This window comes from Abrus precatorius, unplaced genomic scaffold (genome assembly GCF_003935025.1).
Source record: "Abrus precatorius isolate BTA unplaced genomic scaffold, Abrus_2018 Scaffold3, whole genome shotgun sequence".
Taxonomy (NCBI): domain Eukaryota; kingdom Viridiplantae; phylum Streptophyta; class Magnoliopsida; order Fabales; family Fabaceae; genus Abrus; species Abrus precatorius.
In genome coordinates this window covers 18,426,896-18,437,475 of record NW_020874373.1, presented here as the reverse complement: position 1 = coordinate 18,437,475, position 10,580 = coordinate 18,426,896, and the positions used below count along the sequence as shown (strand labels likewise).

At 31.9% G+C, this 10,580-nt stretch overlaps 1 protein-coding gene across 1 annotated transcript; it reads right to left on the bottom strand.

The window, feature by feature from the left end:
• Window positions 1–922: 922 nt before the first annotated feature.
• LOC113863698 lies at window positions 923–1,341 on the bottom strand. The gene has a single exon (XM_027497356.1). It carries the CDS (start codon window positions 1,255–1,257, stop codon window positions 1,051–1,053), a length of 207 nt encoding a protein of 68 aa, XP_027353157.1. The 5' UTR covers window positions 1,258–1,341; the 3' UTR covers window positions 923–1,050.
• Between the last annotated feature and the right edge of the window lie 9,239 nt (window positions 1,342–10,580).

Below are 10,580 nucleotides of genomic sequence, written 5' to 3'. Positions count from 1 at the left end.
AATTTTTTTCCACCTCCTATTGGTTACTAGTTATTTTTAAACCAAGGTTAGAAATCACGATATCTCTAAGCTCAAATGGTCTAAGATTAATTTTTGCTTACGATTTCTACTTAGTTACTAGCCTAAAACTTCCACACGATAGAGTTTGAACACAATTTTTTTTTTTAAATAGATCGATTCTACACATATATATGTAATGAGACCTTATAACATTATGCTAACCTTTTGAGTTTATTGGTCATCAATCTGATCCCAAATGAATTTAGCAAATGAAATTACTAGTTTAGCAGCCATTAAGTGATCCCAATTGATTGATTTAATGTGGACGTAGGTGCATCCTTTCTATGTCAAAACATGTTAAATTCTTGTGTTATTTTTATCTCCCTTTTAACCAAAACTTAAAATATTACATAAAGAAAAAAAAAACTTATTAAGCCAAGAATAAGCATATATATTCCATTAACTCATTATGTTTCTTTAGCATGTCAAGTTCTTTACTCTTTTTTTTCAAATTAGTTTTATATAGTTTTTTTCCTATAATCCAAAATACAAAATCATTAATTTTAAAGACAAAACTCAGATAAAATACAATAAGTGTTTGTAGTACTTTTTTTTAATTAAAATTAAAATTTTATTTTAATAATCTGCACAATAATGGTTAGCATTAAAGGTGTCTATGCATTATTAATGTGAAATTTCAATTTAAATTATAGAATAACATTAAAAACACACGTTATACTTAAAATTTTATCCTAATTTTAATGGAGAGAAAGAAGGAAAAAAGAGAGAAGTAAGGAAAGCAACAATTACGATGAAGAAAAATTACATGAAAGTAAAATAATTTTTCGTGCTGCATCATGAGATGCTGTTCATACATAGATAACTACTCATGAAAGCTTTAGGAGCTAAGTAAGAAGACTAGTCAAGTAGTGCAAATTCAGAAGGGCACACATATATTGATCAGCGTTTACATGAAGAGATTGTCACATGATCTACCATATAATAAAGCAGCATGTTAGCTAGTTTTCTTTAAATACTCTTTGCTGCTACCTAGATATAAAGATGGATACTGAGAACAATGAAGAATAACATGAGAAACAAACCATAAATAACAGTGTGTACAAAAATGGATGCAACAGTGGTCTTCATGTTCATAAACTCGAATGGTGCATTCTTTCCCGGCAATTGAAAGATCATTCCTGGGCACAAAAGCCAAAACATAGCGGCAGCTATAAGAGGAGCAGCCCAATCGTTCATTCTATACCTCTAAGAGAATGAATACCAAAGCTTGAATGAAAGAAGAAGAGCAAGTGCCAGAGAAATGTCAAATTGAAAACACCAATTAATGTTGCGTTCTATCCCTCAAGAAAAGGAATAGGAATCCTATAAAGTTTAGCATAAAAATAATCAATCATGCACTTTAACATCTATTCTCCTTTTTATCCGGGCCTATATGCACCTTTTTCTGGATAAGAAAGGCATCGTTTTCTTTGTTGGTCAACAATCCCACAAGGCCAGTTATTGCTAGCGAATGGGTACAAAACACCTGAAATTAAGAATGGGATTTGTATTCAATTAATTGCATTAAACAAAGGCAGTAAAATGTGGCTGATAAAACACATCATTGCCCATTTAGTGGCCAATGACGAGTCTTATTTCCTTTTTGGTTTGGCTCCCCCTTTATGCCATAATGCAAGGAAGGAGTTGGACAAAACAAAATTAAAAGAAGGTGAAAGAAAAAGAAGCTACAAAAGCTGTAAAACAAATCACCCAAATGCACATAGAAAACACACAGGCATGCGCTGAATGGACTTTTTTTTCTTTTCCAAAGAAAACAACTTTTCTAAAGGTTGGCCTTTCCCTTTCTTTTCTTCCGTTTATTCTTTTTATTCTTTGGCTTTCCTTATGCTATAAGCAGTGGTGAGAGTGGAATAAAAGGGTGTAATTCAATAATAATAACAATAACATTTCTATTTAAAATTCTCTCAGTTTTTTATATTATCTGTTTTTTTTCTTTCTATTTTTATTATCTCACCACTTCTTATTTTATATATTTTTCTTTTTCTTCTTATTACAAAAATATTATGAGAACTTTAAGCGATTAAGAATAACATTTGACAGGCACGCATGCATCATTAAAGAGAAGATAGATAGGGAAATAAAAACAAATATAATAAATATTACCAATAAATAATGAGAGAAGAGTGACATAAAATAATATATACGATAAATATTAAAATTTAAGTGTGAAAAATTAGAATTAACTACAATTAGAATAAATTAAATTATTATTATTAAGTGAATCAATTGATAGGAGATTATTCCAACTTAAGTTACAATCTCAAGACTCTGATAAATAATATTTATGGTTTATAAAAAAATTAGATATACTAATTTAATTGTTTTTATAATTTATTTGTGGTTTTAGTCCTTTGATTATTTTTCATCAATTTTCTTATACTTAAAATACCTTTTTTTTATTCAAAATTTTGAAGGATTTGCAATGGAGTTGGAACATTAAATAATTTTAAAATTTTAAAATCTTAAAAGATTTTGCAAGAGTTGCAAATAGGGTTAACTTTGGACGAAATTTAATATTTTGATTAGTTAATTTTGAATAAATAATAATTTAATTAATTCAATTTGTAAAATTTTTGTGCACAGAAATAGAATATAATAATTTTAGGTTAAAAAAATTATCAGAACTAAATTTCTATAATTTTAAAACTAATGAGATTTAATCAGCTAAAAAAGTCTTAAGAGTTTAAAATCGCACGTTACAGAAATTAAAGGGAAAAGAAAAGCATACAATCAATCCATAAATATTTTAAAATGACTCAGAATGATTCTAAACATAATTAATATCTAGTTTTACATATTTATTATAAGTTATGTTACTTAAAAAAGGAAACAAAAATTTTAGATGAAATTGTAAAATCGATAATACCGAAATTAAGATTTTAAATATTTATTTTACCTTCAAAATACTATGATTAATAATATGATGTTTAAAATTAAGTGCTAGTACACTATACTAAATGTTGCACTAAAAGACAAAACATTAATAAGAAGCACTTTTATAGTTATTTTTCCTTATATTAAAAAAGGTTAAAATTTAAAATAAATTATATATACTGCTCAGAGGTGTGGAAAGCATATTTTATAAAACTATTTATTTATTTATTTTATCTTTTAATATTATTAATTCTCTTAATTTTAAATGAATATATTATAATTTTTTATATTTTAAGATAATAAAAGCATATGGGTTTTGTTTATACTTATTTATTAAAATAATAAAAATATTAAAATATTAGACAAGAAAATATAATAAAACTTTATTTTAAACCAGAGAGAATGAAAATATGATTTGAGTGTCATTAGAAAGAAGTATTTACATGAATAGGTTTCTGAAAATGACACTTTGTTTATTTTTTATTGCTAACAAAATTTTTTTTGTACAATTTAATCCTTCAATGTAATAATTTGTTTGCATTTTATCCTTTCAGAGAACAATTTGGTATTTAAGATTGTCGATGTAATAATTTGGTCATGAACATATTAATTTTACGTACGTTTTACTTTCATTTTTTATTTGACAAAAAGAAAAATATGAATATATTAACTCATTTAAAAATTAAATTATACAAAATAAAATTTTTAAATACCAAAAATGAAAATATACCTTTTAAGAATTATATTATATATTTACCTTTTAAAAAACAAGAAAGTAATCGAACCATAGAATGAAAAAAATAGAATTTTATTTACTTTTTATTTCTAATTTTCTAAATATCTGTTTCTTACCATTTAATTCCAATATATTGACTTACTCATATTTTAGTCTTTTAAACAATAATTTAGTCATCGAGCAAGTTAATATTACTTACACTTTATTTTTATTTTAATATAAAAAACTAAAATACGAATAAATTATAAAATTAAGAAAATAAATTGTAAAAAAAAACCTTATAAAAAATATTACTTTTTAAAAATAAATTATATTTTTATTGTTTGAAAGAAAATAAAGTAATCAAACCTTTATAATTAAGGAATGATAGCTCAAAGTCACAAGCATGAAGCGAAGGATAAGGATGGGATGTGAGATAAGGCAAAATCAATTCCAAGGCAGCAGTAGTGGGTGGGGCCCAGAAACCGAACCCGGAACGAATAAGATCCGGACCCGGAAATATCGATGTCGGCGAAAACTTGAAGTTAGTAAATGAAATGGTAGAATCGGCCACAGAGAAGCATAGCCACCCACCCTTCAACGAGGCAAAGACCAACACTCGCACCTGCTACCCTCTTCTTGTGCTTCCAAATTTCCAACTGTCCCTTTCGCTCTCTTCATCAACGCTCTCATCCCCTTAAAGCTACCACTTTCTTCACCGAAAGACAAAGCCACCAATTTTAATTTTAATTTTTTTTAATTTGAAAGATTCTGAGTGAGAAAAATGGCTGATTGGGCACCGGTGTTAATCGGCGTGGTGCTGTTCGTGCTGCTTCAACCTGGGTTACTCTTTTCCTTTCCCGGAAACGGTAAGCAGTTAGAGTTCGGTAGCATGAAGACCAATGGAAAAGCTATTTTCATTCACACACTCATCTTCTTTGCTCTCTATTCAATCCTCATCTTGGCCGTTAAAGTTCACATCTACACCGGCTGACTCCGTTACCGAGATCTGGGCTTTCCCAGGTATTTTTACTCGGAGAACAAACCCCATTGTTGTAACTGCCTCTGTTTCTTTCAATCGCGTCTATGGAAAATAAAAGCCAAAGGTTTTTCTTTTGCTTTTTTACGATTTGGCGGTGGAAATTTATTACATAGATCTGGCAATTTTGGGCGTTGTTGTTTTAACTGTTGATTAATTTAAGTGTAATTTTGGTCTTGAATTTTTTGCTCACTTTCTTGCTTGAACTTTTTGGATCTGAAAAGTTTTTTTTTTTTTTTTTTGTAGTGGGTCTGAGGAGAGTGTTTTGAGAAAATTGTGCACGTGAGACTGATTTTTTTAAGAATGAACAAGGCTCTCGTTAATTCAAATCCTTGCATAATTCAGGGTAGAGATGGGAAATAACCAAACTCAGATTGCTCATTTTGTGCTATATACACTGTACACACATTTTGATTTGCGGCAACTTCGAATATAGGAACTTGGTTATTTGGTGCATATAATGTAACATTTTTATTCCCACGTTCTAAGCCAACTATTGCTAAATTTCAATTCCAAAAGCTGAATTTTGTAGTGGGTGAGAATAGTGCTCAAGGGTAACTCGAGATGAAAAGTTATGCACATGAAGGCTTGCTTGGCTTAAGTAGGCTGTTAATAAGACTGAACAAGGGAAAAGATGAAATAACCGAGTTCACTTTTGGTCATTTTGTATTATACAATCGGGTTACACATGATTTGACATACCCTCTTAAATATGTGGATGAACGATCTAAGCCAATATTTATCTTCTTTTAATTATTTTTAACTCGATTTTAGATACCTGTCAGTGTCATAAAAAGTGGTCATCTGAAACATCAATTGAGGCTTGGAATATATTGTTTCTACGTGTTACATTTTCTGATTGTCTTCATCAAAACTGAAAATTCTTCGGATGCCTCACTTGGGCTGTAAAATACTGTACTACTAAACTGATATATTGGATCAGTGTCATTTTTTGTAGCCAGATAAATATTCCACCAAATGTGGTTTATAAATGTAATTTTAAGTTACTATGAAGACCACCTATGGAGTTATTTTGTTTTGACTTGTTGGTTGGTTTTCAATTGCTATGGTATTATATTTTCATGATTAATGATGTAAAGAATTCAAATGATAAAGAAATAAATTTAAAGGTATATATAAGATACGAATTCAGATTCTCACCCGAGCGTTCTTGTTATAATTAGGGAGTAAATTTCTAAATAAATTTTTGAGATTGCTGGAATTAAGTAGTTTAGTTATGAGATTTTGAAAAATCTCTACTAATCTTGATTTAAAAAAAAAACTTAATAACAATAAAATTATCAGCTATATATGTTTGTAATATATAATTATATGATATCATTTTTGAAGAGAAAATCATATATCTTTTTTTTTTTTTTTTTTGTTCCCTTTCAAAGCATATGCTACTGATACTGACTGCATGAATCAATTAGTGACTAGTGTAGAGTTATTTTAAATTAACGTATGACTTCAAGTTATAGTATTTAGGGATGTAGCTATGTTAGAAAAATTCAAAGAAAATGTTTTGTCGTTTATAATAATTTTGTTTGACTTAAGTAAGATTGTGATATTTGTGATTTAGACTAAAAATAAAATTTGGTGCCACCCATCGCTCATCTCCCTCCGTCCTCGCACTACAGTTTTCAATTCTCTGCATCGATACCTTATTATTTATCTTTGATGGTGGTTTTGGCGCTATGATTTGACTCAAATGGTTTGATTCACATTTAGTCTTATCTCACCTTTTCAAGCAACAAAACTAGTCCCTACTGTGTCCATTAACCTGTTATCCGCCAAACACAAAGGACAATGCAGAAATCACTCAAATCTTTAGTGTCCCCAATTTTGCATTTTATTTTTCTTTGGCAGAGAGGGGTAAGGATTTGGTCTAAATCGTGTGGTGTTCACCTCCATTCTTCATTTAAAAAAAAAAAATACGTTTTTGTCGCCAGTTTATGAGCATAATGTCACTCATATAGTGTTGTAGTTTTTTCTTATTGTACAAAGGTTAAATAATTTTTTAATATTTAAAGGTCAAATTAACTTTTTTTTTTCATATTCCATATATTTTGGTTTGTGTCCACATAAAAACTTATTATATAATGCATATAACTCATAATTTTTATAAGAATCAAAATAATCATAGATTTTTATTTTTTATTTTTTCAAAGGCAAATAAACAATATTTAATATAGGAAACAATAATTTTAAAATCTTACTCAATAAATAATAATTTAATATAGGCATCCGTCTCTAGAATAAAATTTTGCTGAAAATTCAGTAATCACATAACTAGGGCTGAGACCATAACACGGTTAAGACTTTCAAAAGCTTCTTGGGCTGTAAGAGATTATTTGAAGGCATCTTTTTTCAGCAAACTTGTTAGAGGCAACACAATAGTGGCATATTCTTGGACGAATTTGCGACAAAAACCTATTAAGTCTCAGGAACCCGCGTAATTGCTTGATATTCATGGGTACAGGCTAGATAGTCATGGCACATATCTTTTCTGGGTCAGATCCAACTTCATAATGGGACACTTTATGCCCAAGATACTCAATTACAACTTGTGAAAACATACGCTTTGCCTTAAAAAAAAAATTAGTTAGCTAATAAGCAATCAAACACAATTTTCAAATGTTGGACATGTTCAATTAAGGATTTGCTATATATGAGGATGTCATCAAAGAAAACTATGAAGAATTGGCGCAAATAAGGTTGGAACAACACGTTCATAGTGGTTGGGGTGTTGCAAAGTTCGAACAAAATAATGAGAAAATCATAATGTCCTTCGTGAATTTGAAATGTCGTTTTATCAATATCTGTCTCATTCATTCGGATTTGGTGATATTCAGATTCGCAAATCTAACTTACTAAACCACTGATCCTTACTTGTAATGGTGTTCAATGCGCGGTAATCGATGTAAAATCTCTAGCTTCCATCCTTCTTCCAGACCAATAAGACCGGTGATGAGAACACACTGCTATTGTGTTGGATAATTTCGGCATTCAACATTTCTCGAATCAGCTTCTCCATTTCTTGTTTCTGAAAATGGGGATACCGGTATGGCCTCACATTCATGGGATTGGAATCCTGTAGGACTGAGATTTTGTGGTTAGTTGGTCACGAGGGTGGAAGGATATTAGGTGTGTCAAATAGCTGCTCATATTGGTCAAGTAAGTGACTCACTTGGGTGGATAACAGTTCAGTTGGAGTGTGTGGTGGAGAAGTGGGTTTGATCTGGACATGGAAGAGCTCAGCTATGGTGTTTGTGGATGAGAGGAGTTTAAGCTGGGTGACTGTAGCTTTGGCTGGTTTGGGCTTGGTTTCTCCCTTTAATTACACTACCTAGCCATTTTTTATGATGGTAAGGGTGTCATAGTCTGTTAAAACTGGACCCAAGGACTTGAGCCAATGGATTCCTAACACAATGTCTGCACTTGAAAGCGGAAAAGCGAACAAGTCCACATGAAATTAATGTGGCCTAATTTTAAGACCCACATTTGGGCAATAAGTATTACATTTCAACTCATCTTCGTTGCCCACAAAGATTGAGAAGGGTTGACCCTCTTGCACATTTAGGCCCAAAAACTTAGCCACTCTTTTCTGGACAAAATTGTGAGTATTATCACTATCCACTAAAATTGCAACTGTTGACTTTCTAATAACCCCTTGGACCCGTAATGTTTGCGGTGTGGATTGGCCCGTTAACAAGTGAATACTAATATGAGCTTCTCCTGGATTTGTGTCATATGGTGGATAGGGTTGTGGGTCTAGACTATGACCCATCACCTCGAATAACCGATCTAGCTCCTCCATTGACAGAAATTCAGGAGCTGTGAGGAAAAGATGGAATTGCTTTTTACAGTGGTGCTATGGACATACTTCTCGTCGCACCAGTAACAAAGGCCCTTTTTGCACCTCGCCTTAAGATCATCAAACATAAATTTTTGAGCTGAGAAAGAATTTTTATTATTGTTTTGGCTAATTGATGTCAGAAGTAAGGGTTGGGTGTTTGTGGGAGTGGGTAAAAGGCCAGTGATAGTGGCTTTTAAGGTTGTAGGGATAAAACTCAAGGAATATCTCAATGTGAGTTTAGCAGTAGCAAGCTTCTCTTCCTAAAGCCTTGCAAGACTGATAGCCTCGGGAAGTGAGTTAGAGCGAAATGAAATCACCTCTTGCTAGATTTCTGGTTTGAGCCCGTATATGAGAAAACTTAAGTAGAAGGTAGTCGAAAGGCCACCCTATTAGCAAGGGTCTCGAAGTGAGTCTAATAATCTCTCATTGTTCCTATTGGAGTTAGTTTGAACAACGCACCTTGGGGATTGTCGAACTCCATTTCAAAATAGAGTTCCAAGGCTCGTAGGAAGGCAACCCATGATAAAAGTTGCCCATTAGTATGCATCCACTAGTACCAACCCAGCGCCTCTCCTTCCATGTAGAAGGAGGCAATTCTCAACTGTTGGTCATCAGCAGTCCGGTGGAAGTCGAAGAATTGGTTCACCTTGAAAATCAACCCCAATGGGTCTATCTCATTGAATTGAGGAACGTCTAATTTGATGGTGGTAGGTAGTTTGAGGGGTTGACTAGTATCACCCATGAATAGTGTAATGGTGTTTTTGTTTTTGGTGATTTAGCATTCTAAGGTCTCCATCTTGGTGGTCATGGTTCACATGGTGGAAAGGAATGTCTCATGTGACGTAATCAATGGTTTTTGAGGTTCCTTCCATAACCACTTCTCTCAATGAAAGCACCAAATTGATGGACCCAGCTCAAAAATAGAGAGAGACAAGAATAGAATAGGGGAAAGAAAGGAGGAATTAGAAGAAGAATGTTCGGAGGGCAAGTGTACCCATCGAGAAGTAATAAAGAGTTCTTGAATTAAGTTCTAAAAATATCGTCCTACAAGAATTGATTTTCAATTATTAAGAATTTCTTAATTCAATTGTTTAAGCTTCAAAGATACGAGATTAATTAAAAATAAGAATTTATAAAATTAATTATAAAACTAAGAGCAAGGAATGGTTAAACTTATCGGAGAGGAACCTAGGGCATATGGGTTTTCTCATTCAATCCTTTATGTTATTTTTCTATTGAACTCTAAATCTGATTTCCTTGTGATTACCAATCATTCATACGAATACTACTAATACTCAATGGTCATGTAATATTAATATTCTTTTCTCTAAATTAACATCCCCAATAGTTATGCAAGACATCAATTTGAGAAAGCTTAAGGAACTTATAAATTTGTTAATTTAATAACGATTAGAAGAGAAAGATTAGTTTGGTCCACCTAATCCTTTGTCTCGTTTTACCCTATAGATCTATTAATTAACCGAGGTACACTCGCCTGACGATATAGTTAATTAGGATTCAGAGAGAAGCACAATAGGATAAAATCTAATCACAAAACATAAATCAAATTTAGATTCAAACGTCAAAATCCCATAAATTTATGGACAATAGTTCTCATAGCCCTAGCTATGGACTTAGTTACTTATGCTAAAGAAAAGAACTAAAACAATTATAAACAAAGCCATAAAGAAAAGCAAACTAGAATTAGATGAGTTCTCGGTCTTCAAGTATGATCGCTCGAAGCTCTAAGTTCCGCTAAACATATGCCAAGGATCTCATGCATGAGAAAGGAGATGAGAAGTGTCAAAGACTAGGTGTCAAAAAGGTCCCCTTTACGATGCCTGAGATCTCCTTTTAATAGGGTTTGAAAACTCTAAAGACTCTTGATAATTGGGCTTCTTGCAGATGAACACAGTCGTGCAAGGCCTTAAGCATGACCGTGCATGGGCTTGAAGCACCCTCATGCTTGTTAAAAGGGTTTGGGCGTGCTGATTGCTATAAAGCTCTAATCT